Genomic DNA, 25,618 nt, shown 5'->3' with positions numbered 1-25,618 from the left:
TTTGGTTCACTACACAGAACTCTTCATTCAGTTCTCCTTATCAATTTTCAGCGTGACAGTGCATTTTGATCTAAAAATAATGTATTTTATACATGTCTCAAACCAACTCATTCTTCCATAACATTAGCAAAGGTTGTCATCCAACAAACACACTTTGTCACTCATAAAACATTGACAGACATTATACATAATACTTGAATTGACAAAAAAAATGGAATGATCTTTCGCTTGATATAAAGTTTAACAGTTGTTGGGTATAATCCAAATCCTGCTGCAGTATCTCTGTTGATAGTGGAGCTCATGGCATTAGCATACAGAAGTGCATATTCCTGCTCTCATTTTTGCTTGAGAACAGCATGACTATGCTGGTCCACCAACATGGAATTCATGCGGGTTAATGCAGGATTGTTCAGCAGGGATGTTACATGGTCCGTGTTTACATCACAGTACAACATTTTTCAGAAATGTTGATTCATTTGAAAACACATTATGATTCAGAAATATGCAACAAAATATGTGGTCTTAAAGTACACAGGGCAGTACATAGGACCAAAAAAAAAGATTGACGGTTCATATTGCAATTTTATTAATATTAGCAATACAGTAAGTTTTTTCAAATCAAGTCGATTTGAAAGTGCATTCTGCCCATAGGTTAAGTGCTAAACATTTTAGCAACAGCAATGCACCATGTATTTTCATTCTTTACAAAATATTTCAGCACCACCATACTAGTTCTGAATCTGATCATGATTATTACCGTATTATTTTAAATGGCACAATTTTCATGTACAGGACATTATGCAATAGTGAAACTGTTATCCACCACTCAAAAGACAGCAAATACAAAAACAGATCCATGATGACAGATGTGAACTACAACATTAGACATCAATATCTACAGTGTCAACATCCACCTCATCACTGCTCCTTGGACCTTTATCAGACATGAGACTGCTGCTCCGCTGGACCTTTGAGTCTTCACAGCTACACATGGACGAAAATACAATAGTGTGTTACTCAAATGACTGACAGGTTCAGACTGTCAATAAATGTTTATTGACCTCACCTTTTCAAAACCTTGTTTCCTTTTGATTCTGTCGATGGTGAAAGAAACCTTTGGTCCCCTGTTAAAAAATAGATTATAATAAACTTTACATTATAAAATACATGGTTCTTAGTAACTCTAGTAACCAATACAGATAAGTCACAGATATATTGTCTGACAAAGTATTTACTATAGCAAAAGGACTAGAGTGGAGTTATTTTTTGACCTCCTTGTAAGAACTTTGAAGCATGACAAGCTATAAGTCATCTAAAATGTTGATGCTCTGATGCTCCAGACTGATGCTCCAGAAGGAAACATGATGCATTAAGAGCTGGGGGGTGAAAACTTTTGAACAGGATGAAGATTGAACAAATTTTTCTTATCTTGTTTAATTATACATTTTTTTTCATTCATTTCATGCCCTTCGGAAGCAACAGAAGATACTTACATATTTCCCGGAAGACAAATTAAGAACAACTTACCTTGATCTTCAAATTCAAAATGTTTTCACCTCTATATCACCCTGGTCTTTATGTAAACATCTTTAATGTAAAATGTCTTATTCAGGACAGGACTAAACAAAAAATAACATGCATTTTGTATGATTCCTCTTATTTTGTTAAAATAATTAACATTTTGTAGATTCTGCAAGGTGTATGTAAACTTTTGAGCATAATATTTACTGAAGTAAATTGCATTACTATAATCCTGGAGCTCAGAGGTGTCTCACCTTCAGAGTTGACTTGTTTGATGGAGGGTGATCTGGAGCGGTTGGTGAGGGAGGGCTGTTTGTTGGTGTCCGAGCTGATGAAGGACGTGGCATCTTCTCCCTCAGCCGTGCCCATCAGAGATGCTCTGTAGTAGATCAACGGCATCCAGCTCTCCTCTCTGTTACTGATGACCTGCTCACCAGCAAACTTCTGCAGATAACTGTAGCTAGAGCGGAGATAACCCGTTTATAAAACCCGTTTTGTCATGTGTGGAATTCCTTTAGGTTTAGCTTTAAGACTTACATAGTCTTCTTGTCGAGTTTGAGCAGTTTGCCGGAGAATTCGCTGAGGATGGTGAGGTACGAGATGTACGGTGGAGAGTGTTTCTCAGACTGCTGAACGAATCCTTTGAAAACGAACTCAATGCCGTCCCTGCACAAAGAAATTCAATATATTCATTCATACTAGCAAGAGGACATTTCCTTTTAAGACCTGAATATTCCTTCTCTTATCCATCTATATTTGAATTCTAATATAAGACCAGGACTGCAGCTGACAAAATTAATCCTCAGCACTGAAATAACCAAAGATGAGACTTTTATGTACTGGCTAAATTAAGCCATGCAGTGCAGCATCTTGATGTAACTATTTTATTCGAGGACAAACTTAGCAATCATTTGGGTTTTGGCTATATCACTATGGCCGACATCTGAAGTGAACTTCTCCGGCACTGAGTCAGAAGCTGAGTCAGTCGAGTGGACTGCCGTACCTGTGGATCATGGCCAGGGATTCGCGGGATTTGATCTGGTCCCATCCGAAAGTGAGCGAGAAGCGTCTGGCCAGCTCCTTGATGCTGCTGTAGGTCTGAACCCTGGAGCTGCATGTGTTTCCTCTGTCCTGCTCCTGTTTCAGCCTCAGGTACAACTGAACACACACATTCACAAGATACAGCTTATATCAGATCTTCCCTTATTTCTGTGGAATTCCTATGATCATCTGTGATCATCAAAATATATTGCAGCTTTACTTTCCTCGGTTCAGAGGAGGGAAACAATGTTTATTTGCTGCATATTAACATTTCGCCTTCATAACTGCCTTAATTCTACGTGGCATTGATTCAACAAGGTGCTGAAAGCATTCTTTAGAAATGTTGGCCCATATTGATAGGATAGCATCTTGCAGTTGATGGAGATTTGTGGGATGCACATCCAGGGCACGAAGCTCCCGTTCCACCACATCCCAAAGATGCTCTATTGGGTTGAGATCTGGTGACTGTGGGGGCCATTTTAGTACAGTGAACTCATTGTCATGTTCAAGAAACCAATTTGAAATGATTCGAGCTTTGTGACATGGTGCATTATCCTGCTGGAAGTAGCCATCAGAGGATGGGTACATGGTGGTCATAAAGGGATGGACATGGTCAGAAACAATGCTCAGGTAGGCCGTGGCATTTAAACGATGCCCAATTGGCACTAAGGGGCCTAAAGTGTCCCAAGAAAACATCCCCCACACCATTACACCACCACCACCAGCCTGCACAGTGGTAACAAGGCATGATGGATCCATGCTCTCATTCTGTTTACGCCAAATTCTGACTCTACCATCTGAATGTCTCAACAGAAATCGAGACTCATCAGACCAGGCAACATTTTTCCCATCTTCAATTGTCCAATTTTGGTGAGCTCGTGCAAATTGTAGCCTCTTTTTCCTATTTGTAGTGGAGATGAGTGGTACCCGGTGGGGTCTTCTGCTGTTGTAGCCCATCCGCCTCAAGGTTGTGCGTGTTGTGGCTTCACAAATGCTTTGCTGCATACCTCGGTTGTAACGAGTGGTTATTTCAGTCAAAGTTGCTCTTCTATCAGCTTGAATCAGTCGGCCCATTCTCCTCTGACCTCTAGCATCAACAAGGCATTTTCGCCCACAGGACTGCCGCATACTGGATGTTTTTCCCTTTTCACACCATTCTTTGTAAACCCTAGAAATGGTTGTGCGTGAAAATCCCAGTAACTGAGCAGATTGTGAAATACTCAGACCGGCCCGTCTGGCACCAACAACCATGCCACGCTCAAAATTGTTTAAATCACCTTTCTTTCCCATTCTGACATTCAGTTTGGAGTTCAGGAGATTGTCTTGACCAGGACCACACCCCTAAATGCATTGAAGCAACTGCCATGTGACACTGACTGGAGTAATGATGCTGAAAATGCAGCTTTGCCATCACAGAAATAAAGTAGTTTTTTTTAGATATTATATATTGAAATATGTTTTATTTTAAATTATAATATTATTTAAAATAAAACAGTTTGTACTGTTTTTTTTATCATATAAAAGCAGCACAACAATGTGTGCAATTTTTTTATTAAATGTTTTTTTGTTTAGTTTTCTTTAACAAAAGCAGTCAAATGATCTGTGTATGAGTTTGTGTGTGAGCACTGCTTCCATTTCCTCTGTCAGCACACAACCTACTATTAAGCTATTCAAGGAGTGGAAGAGCTGCTAGAACATTCCACACAGAGCATGATGGGACGGTGGGAGAGTGGACTCATTGTGTCTCAGAGGTGTCGACAGCTGCAGGGAGCAGAGAGCACAGGGGCCTGGGACAGTCGGCTGAGCAGATGTGGCACACAGAGGCACGTCACATGACACAGAACCCTCCATACCTGCTGAAGGCACTGCACCAGCGTGCGCGCGCTTTCCATCTTGTCCATCTGCCGTGTCCTGTTCAGGGTCTCTTTGATGATGTCGCCGAAGTCATTGTAGTACTGCAGGGGAGAAATGACAGCAGTGAGCGATACGGGCTGTAAAGAACGCTCGATGTGGCTTCATGTCTGCCATATGGCTTCACGACTAGCAATGCAAGCCTGTGGCATACTGAGTGCACATTACCCATAAGTCTGTCTGGCTCTCAGGAAAAGACTCTGGTCTAAGTGTAGCCTATTAGTCACGAGAGGTTGTTTCATGTAATGTATCATACTCCATGAAATTATTAGAGGAATCTTCATGGTTGAAAACTATTTGAGATATCAATTACCACACATAATTATTTTTTACCAGTCCCTCAGTTTGTCCCTCAAAACAACAGAAAAACTTACAGTAATGCACTTATGCAATGAACGTCTATGGGGAAAGTTGACCGGAGATTTAGATTTTTGTTAAAGCAATTACATGAATTCTTTTTGAAAATAACTGAGCTATATAAAGAGTTAAGGTAGTTGTATACTGATCCCTGTTGAGGTGGGACTACTTTTCAAGGTAGTTGAACTTCAGGTTATGCATTACTGACATAACTCCAGGACTTCTGAAATGACGAGTCAAAGTCCCGGCTATGGGGTTGGGGTTTTAGTTCATTACACACTACTGTTCAAAAGTTTTGGGTCAGTAAGATCGTTAAATGTTTGTAAAAGAAGTCGCTTGTGCTCACCAAGGCTGCGTTTATTTGATTTGTTATATTGTGAAATATTGTTACAATTTAAAATGTTTTCTATTTAAATATATTGTGAAATGTATTTTATTCCTGTGATGCAAAGCTGAATTTTCAGCATCATTACTCCAGTCTTCAGTGTCACATGATCATTCAGAAATCACTCTATGGCTGATCTGATGCTCAAGGAACACTTATTTTTTTATGGTTTATTTTTGGTGTTTTTGCCTTTTTTATGGAAACCATGATACATTTTTTCATTGATTCTTTGCTGAATAGAATGTTCGAAATAACAGCATTTATTTGAAAAAGAAATATTTTGTAATATTCTAAATGTCTATAGTATATACAGTAAATGGCACTTTTGATCAATGTAATGTGTGCTTGCAGAATAAAAGTATTATTGATCACTGACCCCAAACTTTTGAACGGTAGTATATATGACATGTTGAATCTTTCCATTTAATGTTTACAGTTTCCAGGTTTTAAGGCTTATGGAACCACTATTGCCAAACATCAACCTACATTTATTACCCTCTATTTGCTTTAAAACATTCAAGATGCTCAAATCAGTCGTGAAAGTTGGCAATGTCAGACAGTTAAAAGAAGTGACTGCTTATTAATGATATAAAGCTATTCAAATTAGGGGTTTGTGACGCACACCAACTTTACGTTATTTGCCTCTTGCCTCTGAATGTGTGTGTGCTAGTCGTAGTTTTCACTTTGAAAGCCTCATCAGGAAGAATGTTGCTAAGAGAACATTGGCTCTGTCCTGGCCGAGGCATGCGGGCATTCCAAACATGTCAGCGTGTCAAACACACACAAATACACAAACACACAGCTCTGTGAATTCTGCATATTAGCTTGTAAATCCAAAGCCTAAGAGCTCCAGTTATGAACACAGTCAAATGAATAGATCACCTACATCTAATACTTGAATAACTTCACACCATATATGTACAGGAAAATACTCAGCCTAATCCAATTATTATTATGCTAAATAGATTTTATTTTTTATTTTATTTTTTTATAAAAAATATAGCATTTAATATGCATAAAATAATATAAAATAAGTAGTACTTATTTATATATATTTTATATATTTAAATGTGTATATAGTATAAAGTATATATAGTATTTAATATTATTGATAAAAATAAGTAATATATATTAAATAATATTAAAATATTTATAATAAAGTAAATAAAATGCATTATAAATATTTTAAATATATATACTATAGTATTTTAATATATAATACTATAAAATAATGAATATATTTTTAATAACAATATTAAAATATGTACAGTGCTGGTCAGAATGATTTGCCCTCTTGGTAAATATGATCAAAGATGGCTGTAAAAAATAAATCTGCATTGATAATCCTTTTGATATTTTATTTAAAAAAATAAGCAAAAATCTAACCTTTTATTGAAGTCAAAGAATTGAAAGTGGGGGGGAAATCACATTATGAAATAAATGTTTTTCTCCAAAACACGTTGGGAACAGTTATTTGCCCCCTTTTATTAAATACTTTTCGCAACCTCCTTTTTCCAAGATAACAGCTCTGAGTTTTTATATTAAAGTAAATAAATATATTATAATAATAATACAAAAATAAAACAAAAATAATATATATATATCAATTATCATTTATTTTAACTACAATGTTATGAGTTGTTCTGAGATTAATAAAAGTTACATTCCCTGTGAACTGTTATTTCCTGTTGAATGCACCCTGTGGTGCTATGTTTTAGAGGCCCACCAAATTACTGTGCTTTTCTGTAGACCTTATAGTGAGGTAAAAACTACAGATAAGTATAAAAATATTGATCTAATTGATTAACAGACCTCTGCTCATCTCTTTGGTTATGAGCTGGTGTTTACCGTGGGCAGAGTTTACTTTAAAGTGAGAGAGGCAGGAAACTTGAATAATGAGTGAAGTGTCATATGTACCTTCACATACTGCTTGAAAACCTCAGCAGCCATGCTCATCTCTAGTACACTGTGCACTATCAGCTTGCAGTATGATGCCAGAAGATTTCTCCTTCGGTGCAAGTCTTCCAGCCGTCCCTCTCCACACTCACTCTCACTGACTGTGACTGCGCAGACAGACACACACAGAGAGAGAGAGAGAGACAGGGGGAAACAGAGAGGAGCAGATTCAATAAGAGAGCGGTACAATTATGATACTCAAATCTTATAAATGAAATGCTTTCCTGAGGTGAGCTAAAGTTAACAACATTTTCTGCTCTGGAAACAGAATGTGTCTATCGTCGTCCTTCCTGGTCCTGAAGCCATCACTTAATAGAGAGGTTTCATAACAGCATTAGTGACGTGAAGAAAATCCAATAACTAAATTGCTTTTTATTACATGTTACCAGCAAAAGCTTATATTGCATTTTTCAAGCGGTAAAGAATTTGTGCCAGCGCGAATCGACGACTCTCTGAAATATTTATAGAATTGATCTGATTTGCTTCAGTCATACTTGATTTCTAATCAAATACCACAAATTCTGGTGTTATCTCATATGCTGCTAGTGTTTGTCTTAAAGCAGCACAAAGACCAAAAACAACATAAAAACTAGTTTAGGAGACATTATATCGATTTGTCAGTAGATGTAGTCATTCTGTATATGCCTACCAAAGCTTCTTGTATTTCGTGTGGACTTCTAAATATAATTCCACAAGGCTATTCAGATAATTCTGTTCAGATCTAATTACCTGTTCATTTAGAAGCGCAACTTCTGTAAGTAATAATCTCAAGTAATAATATCATAATGGATTATTATCATAATGCATTATCTGTTGGACTTACACTCCTTTATTCAGAGGCATGTTTGATAGGTCAGTGAAAAGGTACGGGTGCAATTAGATTAACTAACCACGAACAAATACTGTGTTCTGCAAGAGTAATAGAGGGAGAATGAGGCTGATGGAGTTTTTTATGTGATTATTTGTGCCTGACATTGGCTGGTGTAGTGACTGACTGCCATCTGCTGGTGAACTTGAGACTATTCTGATCTATCAGGACACCTTTGTATGTTCTTTCAAATGTGTGTGTGTGTGTGTGTGTGTGTGTGTGTGTCAAAGGTTTGCAGTTGGTAAGAAGTCTCTTATGCTCACAAAGGCTGCATTTATTTGATCAAAAATATAATTAACAGTACTATGGTGAAATGACATTACAGAAATAACTGTTTGCAATTTAAATATATTTTGAAATTTATTTCTGTGATGGTAAAGCTGAATTTTTTAGCATCATTACTCCAGTCTTCAGTGTCATGTGATCCTTCAGAAATCATTCTAATATGCAGATTTTGTGCTCAAGTAACTTTTCTTATTATTAATATTAATGTTGAAACAGTTGTGCAGCATAATATTATATAACATATCTTATTATATATTTTTTTATATATTTTTTTTTACAATATATATATATATATATATTTTTTTTTACAAAACAACATATTATGAATATATAACATTATGAAATATGAATTATGTAGCTGTTTTTCCTTACATATTTCTGACAAACAGCACATGTCACTGTGTCACTCAGAGCATCATATATAGAATGAGACAGTCTCTGTCTCTCAGGGAAACTACGTCTGTCACAAAAGCATCAAGAGCCGTTGTGATTTTGTTCCTCATGTTTTCGTCTCGGTGGCTTAATTGGGCCCAGGGGAGAGGGGGGCCCACACATTAAAAGTTTGTACCGGGCCCAGTGAATTTTAGTGGCAGAATTTTATGATACCTTAGGTATTCTAATCTAGATAATCTTATAGGGATACATTTTCTACCAAAAAAAAAAAAGATAAAAAAAAATAGGCATCAGATGTTTTCTTTAAAAGACGTTTGATTTGACCTCCACACTAGTCAGATACTGTAGCTCAAAAAGTTAATGGCCAATTGGGAAGTAATTTCACCATTTCATTGACTTCCCACAGCCATTTTTACTTGTATTCAGCACTTGGTAAGTGTTAATTCTGGGCCCTTCCTGAAGACCATCCTGTGAGCAAATGCCACGTTGAATGCGTCATTGAGCTCCAACAACATGAAAGTTTTCTGTTTTATGCATATTTTCAAAGAAACCTCAAGAACATGCAAAAAATCGTATCTAAAAGGCAACGCTGGATCTGTTGAGGCCGTCCACATGTCAGCCCACAGCAGAGCACAGGCCAAACAAGGACCCTTATGATTTACTGTAAATGAAAAGGGAAGAGAACCTTTACTGCTGTGGGTGTCCAGCTCAGGGCTGGTGAAGACATGCTCCAGGACGAAGGAAAGAAGAGCTTTCTGGAGTTTGGGATCAGGGGTGTACAGCAATGGAGTGCCTGCAGACGAATCCCACATCTGAAGCTGGTAATTATGAGCTATGAGAACGTCACTCAGACACATGAAGGCCTTTGTGAAAAACAACATAAAACAGACAGTGCCTGATCAACAGATGTAATATCAAGTAGACAACATAACAAAACAAAAATCGTATCTAAAATCTACTATAATTCTACTATAATTGACATAAATAATTGGTGTGATTAATTATTTTTGATTAAAATGACAGCTATAAAAATGTGACATCAATTCCCTGAGAACATTGACAGTTCGAAGCAGTCTTAAAATAAACAGATTGCCGGGAACTTTCATTAGGTTTAGTTTCAATCAGCGTGTTTTTCTGCTGTCAGCTTGCCCTGGCATGGAGTGAGGATTCATTAAAACACAACGCAGGTGCCAAGGGCACTCCGCAAGAAATTAAAGTCAAAACAAATAGGATTCAAACAATGCCAGCGCATCGGCCCACTGGCACACACGCTACTGCTTAACACACAGACAATACGCTCTGATGTGTTCGGAATAATCCACTTTGAAGAAAAGGCTGAACCGAGTGGCATGCCATGAACAGAGAGAGAAACGTGATGCTCACTTGCTCTCGTACAAGCTGCTCAGCGTGCGAGAGACAGCGGTGGCATTTCTCACAGAACGCACGTAGCTGGTTTCTCTGCTGGAGGGAGGACTCCTAAAACCACACACAAACACACACATCCATAACAATGACAATTCTTTTTTATTTAATTATTATGCATGCAGTTTTTATGACCATATTGATTGAGAAAGTACACAAAGCTTTGACATTTAGGGGGAAAATTTTGAGCGACAGGAATGAGCAGAGTATAATTACGCAAAATAGCAGAAACGGAAAGAAGCACAGCGGGCTCTAACTGATGTAGACTGATGAAAGCGTCATTGCGAGCAGTGCCGCCAGACTCGTGTGTAAAATATTCTTTCATAATTATGTGCACGTGGAGCTCCGAGGTGGACGTGCCGGATCGGTTCCTCCATCCCACGTAGTCGTAATGTCAATTCAGCTAAATGACTCTTTTTGAAACCGACATACATCCCAATTTTATGCTGAACACGTCTTCCCCCGCCCCCTTACCTCGGGTCGCCATTGATATTAGAATTGCAGATTGAGTTGAGCTGCCGCCTGGGCCCAAAAAATTGCCGCCTGCGCTGTCAGTTATTGATGACGAGGCCAGAGGAGCAAGCGGCCATTCCTGAGCCAGCATTGAGCACCTCTTACCTACAGCAGTCTTATTGGCCACCAATATTTCACTGCATAAAGGTTAGAGTTGGGGAGATATGATTACCCCGTGCACTGCATGGAAATATAGGTCTAATAAAAGGCCCTGCTATTAGCGTTGAAATGTTCACACAACAGCGAACCATTACGTCCCCTACAATCCATCACGAGCATCTACTTTTCCTAAAGACTCACGATCAATCGCTTTCTATCACTTATTAAAATCCGCTAGACATACCCATAGAGCCTCTGTGTTGATATCTGAAATGTAATGTGGCAGGTTTAAAGGACACGGATCTTCGTGATGGATCATATGGCAACTCTGTAGACAGACAGTCTCGCATGCTTAAAAATGCTTGATTAATTAATCGCCCAAGGGAAAACTCTGTGCGTGTGTCTGTACACGTAGATATTACCATTCTAAGCATGATATTGGCCATCTATGACAGCAGTCACGCTCCAATCAGAGTGAAAGAGAAAGGTATATGGCTCACCCTGGAGGTCACACCTTCTCCAAAGGTGTTGAGCTTCCACAGAACGCAGCTACACAAACAGCGCAGAGCCTCGACCGTCACCTACGAGAATTACAAATTAGAAAGACGAACCAGGAAAAAAGAATGATATTCATGGATTTCATCCGGTCCCTTTCCACAGGTGTATTAATCAAGCACAATGCAGTCTGCATTCATAATCTAGGTGCTTGATTTTATACACCTGTGGAAAGGGACCTGATGAAACCCATGAATAGGTGCTAGGTGGTTCGGTACAGGGCTAATAATGTCACCTCCATGGGAAGACCGCCATGTTTTATCTCCACCTCCAGTAGTTTGGTCCCCAGCTCATAAAGGCTCCATTTAGACAGATCCTGAGCACTAGACAGATTTGATAAAGCAACAGACAATAAGTCACATTAAGAAACAGAGCATATTTTGAATAATTCTGTGTATAGTTCTTAACTGAACTTGTTAATGGTGCAATTAAAAGCACATCCTGGTAACATTTCCAGAACATTCTTATTACAAAAAAAAGTTCTTAAAACATAAAGACCTGGTTTCATAGACAGGGCTTAGATTAAGCCAGGATTAGGCCTTAGCTTAATTAAGACATTTAAGTATCTTTTATAAACGTGCCTTAGAAAAAAACATTACTTGTCTGCATCTTGAGACAAAACATTCACAGTGACATATTTTAAGATATTAGTGCAAGTTGCGTTCCGTTAAAACAGCTCAAACATGCATTTTAGTCTTGGACTAGGCTTAAGCCTTGTCTGTGAAACCAGGGGGGGAAAAAAGACTTTTTTTAATGTTTGCAGAACGTAGAAAGTAACGTTTTCATAACCTAATGGGAACGTTAGGAAAACATTCTTAGAACATAGCATTGTTAGCAGGGTATGTATAACTCACAGAATGAGTGGGTTAGATTTTACAATAGAATGTGATTATCGCAAATGTTGCAGTGTGCATGTGGATAGAAAAAACGAACAGAAACTGCTTACATGTTGAACGCAGTAAGTTTCTTCAGTGTGGACAGAATTTCCAAAGTGTTGTCCTCGCTTGCAGTGAAACAACCGCTCTGTAGATGAAAGGAATAACTTTTATTTAGACTTTATTCTGTAAGGTACAGTCACAATAAATCAATGTCATAATCCAGATAAAATCCATCTATGTATCTGGTAAAAGCTTGTAAAAGAGCATCTATCCCTGGCTATCATAGTTTACGGTTCTTTAGCTTTCTTTAGTATACTCACACTGAGTGATTCTCCTAACCATGTTCCCAGAGTGTTTGTCCAGTGCTGGATGAGGCGGTCAAAGGTGGGTCGGGCCAGGGAGTGCCAGGGCGAATCCTGAGCACAGAGGCTCTGGTAAGAGCGAGCAGCCGTCTCCAGCAGTCCTGTGTCTGTATGTCTGTCCACCACAGCCTCCAACTCAGCCAGCAATGCCTGCACATACTACACCAAAATGCACATTAAAAGTAAAAGAGAAGTGCTCTAGATACAGTTATATTGTTCTACTGTTCAAAAGTTAGGGGTCAGTAAGATTTCTTTTGAATTTCTATTCAAATCCTGAAAAAAATGATCACTGTGTTCAACATTAATAATAATAAGAAATGCACCAAATCATCAGAAATGCACGTCATCATGTGACCCTGAACACTGGAGTAATGGCAACTGAAAATTCAGCTTTGTCATCACAGGAATAAATTACATTTAAAAAATAATTATTATAAAAAGTATTTTAAATTGAAATAATATTTCACAATAATACTGTTTTTATACAGATTTATTATGTTAGATTGATTATTTTATGTAGTGAAGTCATCAGTGCATCAGATGACACACAAACACTCACCTGTGAGTTTTCAAGATCACAGGAGTCCGTTTGGAAAAACTGAGGTATTCTTAGGAAGGAGGTCAGTTTTTCAGCATCCTCCGAGTACTAGAGTATGTGATTAGATATCAGGTGATCAGCTGTGCTCAATTTATGGGGAAGCAGTCATGGTAAAATGAACAGTGCACTTATTTTTCTTTTACCTTAGATAACAGCTCAGGCAGCACTTTAATGAAGTGTTCAGTGAGTGTAGCGCAGGCATCAGTTTGTAACTTTTTCTCTTTAGTACTTATCACCTAAAAACAAACAAAGATAATGTAAGATATCTGTAAGAAAGTGAATGGCTGAAAAAAAAAAAATATATATCTGACAGCCCTGTTAAATCAGCGTCATCTTATGAAAGTATTTAAATGAGAGATTCAAAAGAAAGTCTCACCTTTTTACCTGCTCCTCTCCCCGACAAAGGTGGACCCTCTGCAGCCTGCCTGACTGATGCCAACATGAGCTCAATCACAAAGGCTTCCTCGGCACTGCTCAGAGCTGCGGTTCATATACATACACACTCAGATATATAGGCACCGCACAAAAAAAGTGGCAGTTTGTTTTCTAACAGTGGGTTTCAACCAGCGGAGATCATTCTGGATAGCAATCAATTATTTTTATTTCTATTATTTATTTCTACAGTGTAATTTAAATATTAAAAATAGAGTAGCTTTATATTTAATTGTAGACATTAGTTAAAGGATAAACATCTCTGCCAAGGTGTAATAAGCAGGTAAGCTGTTAAAGCATACTAGCCTTGTTCTTGACAGGACATGTGAGGTAAGAGCAGTGAGGTAAGACCGGTCCAGTCCTTTAGCAGAGTTCCAGCACTGTCCCACAGACTATCAACAAGGTACAGCACATGCTGGTGCAGCTATAACACAAGGGAGAGAACAAAAATCATTATTTTAAAATCACAAAACTCTGATCCATGTTTGATTATGGCTGGGGTTATTTCCATATCCCACTTTTCTCTCTTCTTCAATCATTTCCTGTCCTTTCTCTCAATGACACAACAACAAAAACATGCTGGATGTGTTAATGATAGCTAAGGCCACTTACAGTAAACACAGGACTAGAGGTCTTCACGGGTCCACTTGGATCCGAAAACCCGAGGTCCGACCCGAGACCCGAGCGGTTTCGGGTCCAAAACTCAGACGAATGTCTCGGACACGGGTCGGGTTCGGTATTAGTGGCCTCGGGTCTCGGGTAATTTAAAATAAATATGCTTTTTCCAAATGGACCCGAGAAGACCCAAACTATGTTGGGCATTTAACAAAATTGCGTTATTTAAAACAACTCTATGACACCGTTCTCTCACTTTTTCAAGTGAGAGAGCGAATCCGCGCTTCTACGTGCAATGGGCTATAAGCACGGTTGCCTCCGCATTTATTTACTCAGTTATTAAATTGATTAGTTATATAATTTATAATTTGAATAAGAGAACAACTCCAATAAACTTGGGGTAATCAAAAAAAAAAAAAAATTCATTAGGCTACATCATAGATCGGAATTTTCTTCAGGAAACGGGCAGACTTGAATAAATAGCAGCAAACAATAAACGATAAAAATTGCAAAAATTGTTTTAATAATTAATCAAAAGTTTGAACATTTATGAGTAGGCTAAAACATCTTATTTTGAACGTGCGCAGTGTGACTGTTTACAGTAAGCAGACACGTTGCTCAAATAAAGAAAAGTTGCAAAAATAAAGACGTATGACATGGTATATTTGACCTGCTATGGCGGTTCTAATGCCTTGTTTTTAATCTGGTTTTATCTAAACAACTTTTTAACAACGGGATTGTAGGCTAAATAACACAATTTTAGTAAAAGTCAATGACTGGGAGACTTTGGATATTTTATTGAAAATCTGTTATAGGCTACATTTGAAAAACAGCCATCGGTAAATTTTACCCTGTGGTGGTTCTAATGTTAATCATCGTATGGTCCGGTAAATAACATTATGCCAAATTTTATAGGATGTAATGGGTTACAGTGATGTGTGATTGACATTTCAGCACTTCAGCGCGTAGGCCTTTGCGCGTCTATGTTAAGTGCACTTTTAAGAAACGCAGGGCTGCAGGCTGTGCACAATGTAAATGCCGTTTACGTTCGGGTCCAGTCGGGTTCTAAAGGAAATGGCGTCAGGTTGGGTCGCACTCGGGTCTAATTTTATCGGGTCTGTCTCGGGTCGGGTTTTTCTTTAAAAAAAATTAATTTATGCACGTCGGGTTCGGGTAAGTAGTGATTCGGGTCGATTCGGGTCGGGTACAGTTTTTAGGACCCGAGAAGACCTCTACACAGGACACATTCTTGAGTTAGATGACTGGTTAATGTCCACATGTATCATAAAGATCTTTGTGATAATCCCAATGTTTAAAAAAGACAGCAGGGTATTATTTTTTACATGTATTTCATTTTCATATTTAGTATTCATATTTATTTTTTTATTTTATTGCACCATAAAAAAAGGTTCTATTTAATTTTTTTATTTAATTACATTTTTTATTTTAAGTTTATTTTGTTTTAAATGTTTATTGCCCACACAAGCACCTGCTTGTGCACATTCACTACTCACAATATGCTATTTTTAAGTTAAAAACACAAACAAAAACACACTTTAAGTTAACAAACCTTGCTCTCAGTGTGGAAGTGGATAAGGGATCGCACTCTGGCTAAGACTAATTCTCGGTGTCTATCCTGATCGGAGGCTCCTTCTCTGGGCCTTGATAATTCAGGGTTACTTAGCAGCCTAAGAGCAAAGAAATTACACCATGTTACACCAAAATGTACACATATGTGCATATGGGAGACAAATGGGAATGGGCTTTTGTAGAACGACTCATAAGCATTCAAAGACAATCAACACATACCTATTGTAGAGGAATTCACCCGCAGTGATAGCTAGAGGTCTGTGAGAGCAGTACACAAACTGGAAGATGTTCTTATGGTCATCAGGACTCAGAACATCCTCACAGGATCTGGCACAAAAGGGAATCATTTCAGCAATTACTTACATTTTACATTTACATTTATGCATTTGGCAGACGCTTTTATCCAAAGCGACTTACATTGCATTTCAAGGTACACATTTTTATTTTTTACAGTTCTTGCTTTCTTTTTAAAATCTTATCAGTTCTTGCTTTCCCTGGGAATCGAACCCATGACCCTAGCGTTGCAAGCGTCAACGCTCTACTGTTTGAGCAACAGGAAAGCTGAGGAACAGTCACAAATATGCTTTGCAGAGGAGAAGTCAAAGTTTGGATGATCACACTTTATGAGGAATAGTCAGCATGAGGAGCAAGGGGGAGATACTTACTGGGACATGACCATGAGCAATCTCACGGCCTGTATGGCCACTTCATGGTCTTTATCCAGAGTCAAAGAGATCATCCTCTCCTTCAACAGAAACAGCAGTCATTCGCTCATGTAAACACTTTAACTACCCGCTATGAGAGCAATCTCTCAAAAACCTACAATAGGACTTGAGTTAGAGACCCACGATGCACTTAAACAGCTCTTTAAATTACGGTTGTGCTAATGTACTTGCTGTCGTTATTGAGGCTATGGTGAGGGTGGGGTCCTGTGGGAAGCCATCAGGCCAGTGAGCCCAAGGCAAAACCTGAGGGGCTTTCCAGCCTGTCAATCAGCAATCCTGCCCTCCTGCTGTCCCACTATAGCTTCACTGGACCTGAACTTACATACTGCCAAAAAAGCTTACAGACTGCGTCCATGTGAGAAGTTTGGGCAAAACAGCATGACTGCAAGAGTTTGAGGGCAAACTTACAGCCAGTAAACAACTCTCCAACTTTATTTTTTTACAGAAGTTGCTCTCAGAAACGATTTGAGCTTAAAACGGTCACGGTGTCTTGACCGGGTATGTGATAAAATCACAATACAGTCATGTTCATTTGAGATTTTGTCCTAATCACGGTCAACAGCAACAAGCTGAACTTTTGTAAGTTGCTTGGTTTCTGTAGCATCATGCTGAGTAACTCCACTCAATATCCCTGATCCATTCAGCTGTGCTGCACAAAACTGTATATCATAAATCAATTATGTTCTAATTGGCTGTGATTGTGGCGTGGTGCACAGCATTTTTGTGTAGAGTTCACAGACAAATTAGCTAGAAACTTTATGTTATTGTGCCTCGTTAGGACATGAGATGTATTCAAATTGTTGCACTTACACACTAGTCTATGCCATTTTGTAGTATAAACAGTGTGAGTAGTGTGTTAACATTATAAAAGTGCACTTCTAATACCCAGATGATGCACTTAATAAACTGAAATAATGAAGTGTGGGATGTTGGACACTTCATTCACTCAGCTGTCACAGCTTTCAGTGCATAGAGGAGGAGTAGGAGCTATCAGACTTCCATGACAAAATAACCATAAAAATGCATACACTACACGGTTACTATAGAGCATTATTTGTGACACAACTAGTGTAAGAATGTGGAAGCAGTTGTTACCTTAAACCGTATCGTAAAAAGGTCCATTTTGGAACTACTTTGGTCCTGATAAAGTCCCTGTAGACCCAGCACGCATTTCAGACGCACATCAGGTTGCTGCAGAATATACAACAAATAAAACGTGGTCAAAAATCAACTCAACTCAACAACAACAATCGTAAAATTAAACTGTTCTTTAAACACTAGACTACTGGGTCACCCACCTTGTCATGCATCATCCATCCCACATACTTCAGGTAGCTGTCGTTCAGAAACACAGAACTATACAGCTTCATCCACACCATCAGTTCCTCCATACAGATCGCCCTGATTTCAGGAATCACGTCTCTGAAATTCACCACACAATGATAATGGTACAAGGTTTTTATTTTTTTCAAGGAAGTAAGGGCTATAAGTGTGGTTGATTTAAAGATTACCTATATCTCTTCAGGAAGACTCCTTTGAAAATGGCATCCATCATGTTCTCAATTTCAAATTTCCTATCCTGTAACTGAGGAATGAAAGTAATTTGTTGGTTATTCACATATTGTGTAATCATATATTGTTTCCTGTACATCAACACTACCATTCAAACATTTGGGGTCAGTAGGACTTTCTTTGCTTTTATTCACCAAAGATTCTGAATAAAAGGATTTACTGTTATTTGATCAAATAAATGCAGCCTTGGTGAGCATAAGAGACTTCTTTCAAACACATTTAAAAATCCTACCAACCCCAAACTTCTGAATGGTAGTCTATATCATTTGTATATTATAATATTCCACCTACAGTATAAGTCACCACAAGTCTGGTGATTGAAAAAAAAACCTTGGGTATCTTAAAAGTTAGTGGAAGTGCAAGTCATGTACTGTTATTAGCAGACATCTGTATTACTGTTTGAATTGTGCATGTCACTTACATCATTGAGTGTCAGAGTATCATATACAATGTGATTCAAAACATGTATTATGTATATCTATAGTTTTATCTACTCACCAAACCAAAATTTTACTTACACTTGGACTTGGTGTCAGTTTTGGACCCTGACTATACTTCCGAAAGAACTATGTATAGAAATGTTGAACTCTTGTTGTCACAGTCTAACCTCACTGATCTTTCTCTGTATCCTGTCCAGCCGCTGAGAAGCCCGTTTGCTGGCCATCTTAGCCAGCTCAACCTCATACAGCCGCTGACTGTTATCGACACTGACACTGAGGTTGAGAGCCACATTCACCAAAGCGCTGAGCAGCTTCACTGCTGCAGAGACACACACAACAGTGGCAAAACATCAGCCTTCGGGATATGCGTGTGGTTCAGGTCAAGGGGAATTAATGTTCAGAGGGGAACTTACCTGCTAGCGTACAGGTGTGCCTGAAAGCGCGAACTCTGGAATCAGAGAGCTCTGTCAGCAGTGAAATGAGTGTGTTCAAGAGGTAGCCATCAAAGATGACAGAGTTCTGACACTGGGCCACTAGCACCGATACGAACTCACAGAAGTGTGAACGAAACCTCTTCCAGTACAGGCCAGACATGATGAGGGGATACTCGCCACTGTCCTGAGGAGGATGGAGAGACGACAGAGATGGAAAAATACCTTTAGTTTTAAATTGTAATATACACTACCATTCAAAAGTTTGGGGTCAGTAAGATATTTTTTTAAGAAATTAATACTCTTAAACCATACCATGTCAAGTGGCCACGTGACAGTTAAAATCCATGGAAATGCAAGGAACTTCTTAAATTGTAAACCCGTGTCCTGTGATTAAACAAAGGCAAATAAGTCATCAGTAGGAGCAAAGAACATGGCAAAGCATTCAATGATGAGTATGCTGAATGTCTAACCTCATCCAGATCTTCCACCATTTTACTCATGACGTCAGTACCCTGTTTGCTCTGAAACATCTCCGCTGTGACCATCCCTACAAAACAAACATAGCATTCACATCCTGAACTATGATATTTGTTAGATACAAGCCCCAAAAAAAACTAAACCACTAAAAATGAACCAAGACCATCAAAATTGTCATTTTAGATCTCAATACTATTTTAAAAGGATATACTATTATGAAAGAGAGCACAGTTGCCTTTGCATCCTGAACACTGGATAAAGAAGCTGATGAGATCGAGCAGCGCTGTGTCTCTGTCGACGGTGTACGCATCAATCCAGTCATCCACCACAGCCTTGCACAAAACAGACCAAACATAGATTTGTTTAAACTTATATGACCTAAATAGAACTTTGTGACCTCCCAAATATGTATCTGTAACAGAGCTGGTCTAGATGGATGTACCTGCATGGCACTCCTGCCCATGCTGACCACCTCAAACAGGGTGACGGCTTCCACATCTCCATTTTTGAGCTGTTCGTTCTCTGCTCTGCCCAGGCTGCCATTACTGCTCTTTGAACGCTTTCGCTTGGCGTTTTCAGAGCATTCCCGGGCTTTCCTCTTTCCTCTCTGAACACAATAAAAATACTAACAGATTACAACTGACCTTACAGTATATCTCAAAGGAAATTGTCTGTGCTATAATGAAAGTCTATGAGATGTAACCTGTTGTAAGGTTTTGTGTGTGTGTGTGTGTGTGTGTGTGTGTGTGTGTGTGTGTGTGTGTGTGTGTGTGTGTGTGTGTGTGTGTGTGTGTGTGTGTGTGTGTGTGTGTGTGTGTGTGTGTGTGTGTGTGTGTGTTTTAGTTTTTGAGAGAAAGGAGTGGTAGCTCTTACCACAGTCTTCTGTCTGTTTTCATTTCTCTCACTTGAGACGTGATGCACCGATGCACAGGAAGAGACGTCGACTACTGAGTTCTCTCTGTAAACAGGATGCACAGGAAGTTGTTTCTATGTACACATAGCACACCATAAATATATAATGTAATTTTAAAAAGAATGCAGAGGTAGTTTTCATGTGTCTCACTTTTGCACCGATCTGGACAGTAAAGTTGGCTCTGCTATCATCTCCTCTTAGATCATAGTTGGACTAGGAACTGATGCTCTTCTGAATAACAACAAAAGAAAAATAATTATAAAAGTGAGTATCATGTGAGTACTTCAATGTTCCTATATCACTGACAATAATGTTGCTAATATTTGTTACACACCAATCATCAAATATAAGAACAAAAATGTTGTTATATGCAATTTGTAATAAAATGCAACATCATGCATCTAGAAAGAGATCACGTATCTTTGCATTTTATTTGCACAGTTCAGTTTTGTATTTATTATTTGACTATTTATATATAACAAATGAGATTATATGCAATTACAGTACATACAACAGAATTAAATACAAATACAACTAGCTGTGAACCTTCTGAATTTGTAACATTACTGAATTACAATTTATTTTACTTATTATATTTAATGATTATAATACACTATAGTTTAACAATGTTATTATCACTTAAATACTCTCTTTTAATACATTTAAAAGAGTTAGGCTACTTTTCAGGATAAAAAATGTCAGTGTTAATACTATGTAACGGTGTGGTTCTCAAACTTTTGACTACCATTGTTAAAATAAGGCAATATTTGAGAGCCCCTATGTAAGATACGATAGTATAATCTAGTACTGTTAATGATGACAAAGCTAATTGCTTTCAAATGTTTTATATTCACAGAAGCTAGATAAAAAGATTAAACGAGCTCTTGCAGCGATTTTCACTGATTTTTAAGACAACCAACAGAAACCCCTTCATTTGCATTAGTAAATGCAAACGTTCAACATGTCAAAATATTTCAAAAACGTTTCACTTCGATTTTCATTGATCCAGACATGAACATAAACTCGGAAAACACATACAAAAAGCATTAAGTGACAAAGTGACCTCTTCTTGGATGCCATTGGCTGAGATGCACGTCAACAAAACAAAACTAAAAAACTGATTCGCTAGTTTGAGTGTCAATCAAAAATCTCTCATTCCTCTGTTACTGTGTCATTTTATAACAAAAGCCTCAAATGAGAAGAGCCTGCAGTTTCATTCATCTGAATATTTGAACGGTGCAAACCGTTGCTGTCAGGTTAAGAACACACCTTGCATGCCATTAGGTTTATTATTTAACCAATAAGCAACGAAAAGATAATCGGGATATAAGCGTCTCTGTTTATTATATCCTATATATCACGACAATTATGCAAAAACGCAAATACAGCTTGATAAATCTTACCAGTGACAGTCGTCATCTGGATTGGAAGATTAATGTAAACTGCCTGCACGTATAGATTAGGCTACTTCCAGTTCATCATAGCCGCGTGCACGTCAACGAGAGCGCGCTGTACGTCTGACGTCATCCCATGGGAGGTAGGCTATATATTACATAACTTCAGCATAAAGAAAAACATAACTTCAGCATAATAATTTTAGCAAAAACTTGATTTAAACAGCATTTTTCATAAACTGCTTAAATTTATATAAAGACGTATTTTATTTATACAGTATTTTAAAGTGATAATATTATGAAAGTATAGGCTACTGTATAATCATTAACTATGACAAATAAAATGAACTTTAATATGTAATAAAACAGTCTAATATATAATAAATGAAGAGATTCAGAAGGTTCACAGCTAGTCTGATTTACAGCTGATTGATTCTGCAGCATTCTGGATTCAATTATATATATATATATATATTAATTAATAAAATAAGAATATATATATTCTATTATATATATATATATATATATTATATATTAAATAAATATACTTATTTTATTAATAAAGTTATATATATATATATATATATATATATATATATATATATATATATATATATATATATATATATATATATATATATATATTCTTTCTTTTTTTTACTATTAACCAACATATCTGCTTCTCCTGATCACCTTGTTTGAGTTTATTTTGTGACAATGACCAGGCTATACACTATACATTAGAAGGGTGGAGATATGAAATCACACATGTAATGCTGATGATCACTGCTAGCACTCATCAATGGGAAGAAGATGTGCAACAGTCAAGTATACAGATGCGTTATAAAAAAAACATTATTGCATTTTTTTAAAGAAAGAATCCTCTATATGTATGAAAACTCAGAAATCATGTGCAAACAATGCAAAATAAATATCTAAGAAGGCTAAAATAAATTACTCATAAGTGGTGGTAACTTTTTTCTTTATGACAACAATGTTTCAAGGTCTTAAAAATAGATAGGTATAACATTATCACAGTCTTATACAGATGAACAAAATCAAGTGACACTCTAAGTGATCATTTTTCGAGAGAATCACTTTTATTCTGTGACATTTTCACGCCATCCACTTGAGGCACTGTGGATCCAGCTGTCAGGAGAGGTTAGAGGGATTCTCTTTCAGAGCTCTTCTGAGAGTGTCAGTACCGTTGATATAATGTTTTGTGTTAACTCTGACACCCTGTGAAAAGTAAATGCATTATTTATGCATGATTACTTTCTTCTGATTCTAACAAATGGAATCCAAACCACTCTCACCAGCTCAAGAGATGTGCTGGCAACTGAGGATCCAGCTTGGACCCGTCCTCTTTCGAAAGAGACATTTTCAACTGCTTGAAATTGGCCTCAATATCCTTTCTTATGATGGACAATGGCAAGATGTCTTTGAAAGACTTTAGCACTTGCTGTAACAGAGACAAACATTTTTTTTATGTTGTACAGAATCAAACTTTTTTATGCTTTTTATGGATAGATACTATTAAGTGAATGGAGATTAAGTCGAACAAACTCACATAAATTGCTGATAGCTGATGTGCGATGTACTTATGACTCCCCAGATGCTTCACATCTTCATTTACCTGCTGACTGAGAACCAGCAGCTGGTTCAGCCTCCCAATATAAGGAAAATAAGCTGGAAAGTAGAAACATTATAAATTAACCTGATTACTGGGCTTTGCTTCATTTCATTAAAGAACACTATTTTATATGTGTAAATAAAAAAAAATCTTCCTCCACTTAAAATGTGAAATTCTAGCACTTTTTAAATATGTATGTTTGTTCATTTTAATATAAATGTAGTATACATGTATTAAGGAATCCAGTTTGTAAAAGAATGCTAAAAACTTGCAAATTAGTTTTCTTAAGCATTCTGTGTATTATGTTTTCTTATTATTATTATTATGTTTAAAAAAAAATTGTTATGCATTTTATGTATAGGCCAACTCATTTTTTTTTTTCTTGAAATGGATATTATTTTTAATCTTACTTTATAGTAATTATTGTATTTGTACTTTTTTCATGTGAAGTACTTGGTGCTTATTGTAATGCTTTTTTATTGTAGAACAACATAAGCTGCATTTCTTGTATAAAAGGTGAAATACAAATAAAGTTTATTATTAATATTACCCAGGTATGGTCTCAACCATTGGGTGGTGAATGTTACAGTACCGCATTCCAAAATAATTACCATTCTAGCCAAATATTCTACTTCTGTGGTCTCACCATCTGCAAGAGATTTTTCCAGCATGTCAATAGGCCTTCCGTGTATCATATAAACTTCCACTCGAGGAAATTGAGCGAATAAATGTATAACTTCCAAATGTTCCTAAAGAAATGGAAATAAATGGGAACACATTATCCAAAAATTATAATTCAGTTAAGAGGAATGGTTAATTGGTGATTAGTTAGCCTACCTCAAGCTGAAGCACCGGTTCAGATGAATGCTCAAGGCACTGGTTCATCTTATTTATTATCTCAGCCACTATTGACACAACCAGATTCAGAGGTTGTAGGCTACATATGATAGCAATTATACTAATACAGTTAAGTTATTTTTTTCATCATTATAGTCTTAAGCTTACCATGTTTCTTAAAACTTTCAGACTCCTCAGGACTAGAGTCCTGTTTAAGATTCTCCTGAAACTGCCAATGTAGATTAGCTTGTGTGAATGTTGAGAGAAACACAAGTATATTCAGCATCAGTGTAAGTGTCTCACCTGATGGACCTGAGCTCTGATCAACAGATCCAGCTGGCTGCAGAGACACAGCATCTCCAGTGCCACCTGCTCACTGCTCAGGTGAATGGGCATCAAGGGCTTCCTCACACACAGCTCAACTGTAAACAACGAGAAATAAAGCACGAATGTGTTCATATTCAATCAGATGATCATTTAATAAAAAAAAAAAAAAAAAAAAAAAATAGCAACTGTTATTGAAGAGATCGGCATTACCTTTGAAATGTGAACGATAAGAACAAGGTTTGCACAGCGGATCCGTCAGACTCACAGCTGCCATTGTCACCGTAATAATCGCACCAGTGACACAGATTTGTATGATTAATACTGAATTTATTCGTTTATTTATCCATTAAGGGCGTTTGTCACTCTCGTTGCAAAGGCGCATTACAGCGGTCCTCCTCCTCTCCATTGTGTTCATTCATCCACCCCGCGGCATGAGATGTAAATAAAAGGCGTGGTCAAAACGATGAGAAACCACAGAAATGTGCCGGCGTTCTGTGAACCTGCCGTAGAAATAGAATAAAGTCGCTATAACCAGTTTATGACACAAGTGTCGGAATGGGCGGGCTTAGTGGCCCAGGCTGAGTCGGAAAAAAAAATTCAGTTCAATTGTTGTGTATTTTCAGTTATGCTTTAATGTTTCTCAGTTGTATTATTTAGGAAGATTTACATTTATATAGACCGCTAGTGAAGCAGTACATTTATCGAATTGTCATGAGGAACCGGTAACTTTTCTTTGCGCTGTTCAAGATGGACCAATTACAGTCGTTTGTGGTTTACTTTTTTTTTTAAATAGATATTTTCCGGGTGGTGACCGGTATATTGATCATTGTTTTGCACCGCTTAATTTTTTCTAGGCTTCTAGGCTAGATCTAGGCTCCTAAACAAATGTAATGAAACGTCATCTACATTAGTTAAATGACGAAGATAAACCCCTCTGGTAAATTATTTAACTTACCTTTTTGCGTTACATTTATCCTTGTCAGAAGATAATATATTTACTAATTATAATTTTTTATATATTTTCATACACAATTTTATAATTCCGAAAAAAACCCCACAACGAGAATGCATAATTATGATGTATA

The 25,618-nt window shown here is 37.4% G+C and overlaps 2 protein-coding genes and 1 long non-coding RNA gene across 6 annotated transcripts; 1 reads left to right on the top strand and 2 right to left on the bottom strand.

Moving 5' to 3' along the window:
- Positions 1 to 14: 14 nt before the first annotated feature.
- On the bottom strand, positions 15 to 21,805 carry LOC309502865 (cohesin subunit SA-2). 3 transcript variants are annotated; one of them, XM_082175440.1, is made up of 32 exons: positions 21,746 to 21,805; positions 20,493 to 20,573; positions 20,303 to 20,387; positions 19,872 to 20,036; positions 19,665 to 19,761; positions 19,423 to 19,499; positions 19,265 to 19,336; positions 18,932 to 19,136; positions 18,686 to 18,837; positions 18,018 to 18,091; positions 17,805 to 17,928; positions 17,602 to 17,697; positions 16,447 to 16,526; positions 16,001 to 16,108; positions 15,762 to 15,879; positions 13,883 to 14,000; positions 13,521 to 13,624; positions 13,288 to 13,380; positions 13,106 to 13,192; positions 12,505 to 12,705; positions 12,253 to 12,329; positions 11,542 to 11,629; positions 11,252 to 11,332; positions 10,101 to 10,193; positions 9,403 to 9,580; positions 7,133 to 7,278; positions 4,416 to 4,517; positions 2,525 to 2,679; positions 2,059 to 2,187; positions 1,776 to 1,981; positions 1,067 to 1,124; positions 15 to 984 (listed from the first exon to the last, which is right to left on the bottom strand). In XM_082175440.1, exons 2-32 carry the CDS (start codon positions 20,531 to 20,533, stop codon positions 882 to 884), a joined length of 3,513 nt encoding a protein of 1,170 aa, XP_082031566.1. In that variant the 5' UTR covers positions 20,534 to 20,573; positions 21,746 to 21,805; the 3' UTR covers positions 15 to 881. The 3 variants fall into 3 exon arrangements, with proteins under 3 accessions (XP_082031566.1, XP_082031568.1, XP_082031567.1); XM_082175442.1 differs by having other exon boundaries at positions 20,493 to 20,570; XM_082175441.1 differs by lacking the exon at positions 21,746 to 21,805 and having other exon boundaries at positions 20,493 to 21,730.
- LOC309502880 lies at positions 20,472 to 23,214 on the top strand. Its single transcript, XR_014207422.1, has 2 exons — positions 20,472 to 20,606; positions 23,056 to 23,214. It is a non-coding gene; the product is annotated as an uncharacterized lncRNA (long non-coding RNA).
- Positions 22,375 to 25,603, bottom strand: LOC309502876 (uncharacterized protein). 2 transcript variants are annotated; one of them, XM_082175464.1, is made up of 8 exons: positions 24,744 to 25,603; positions 24,510 to 24,628; positions 24,375 to 24,435; positions 24,207 to 24,274; positions 24,016 to 24,118; positions 23,307 to 23,425; positions 23,053 to 23,198; positions 22,375 to 22,975 (listed from the first exon to the last, which is right to left on the bottom strand). In XM_082175464.1, the coding sequence occupies exons 1-8, from the start codon at positions 24,805 to 24,807 to the stop codon at positions 22,915 to 22,917; spliced, it is 741 nt and encodes a 246-aa protein (XP_082031590.1). In that variant the 5' UTR covers positions 24,808 to 25,603; the 3' UTR covers positions 22,375 to 22,914. The 2 variants fall into 2 exon arrangements, with proteins under 2 accessions (XP_082031590.1, XP_082031591.1); XM_082175465.1 differs by having other exon boundaries at positions 24,375 to 24,429.
- Between the last annotated feature and the right edge of the window lie 15 nt (positions 25,604 to 25,618).

Source organism: Leuciscus leuciscus (genome assembly GCF_965113295.1).
Source record: "Leuciscus leuciscus genome assembly, chromosome: 7".
NCBI lineage: Eukaryota > Metazoa > Chordata > Actinopteri > Cypriniformes > Leuciscidae > Leuciscus > Leuciscus leuciscus.
This window is presented reverse-complemented; position numbering and strand designations above follow the sequence as displayed.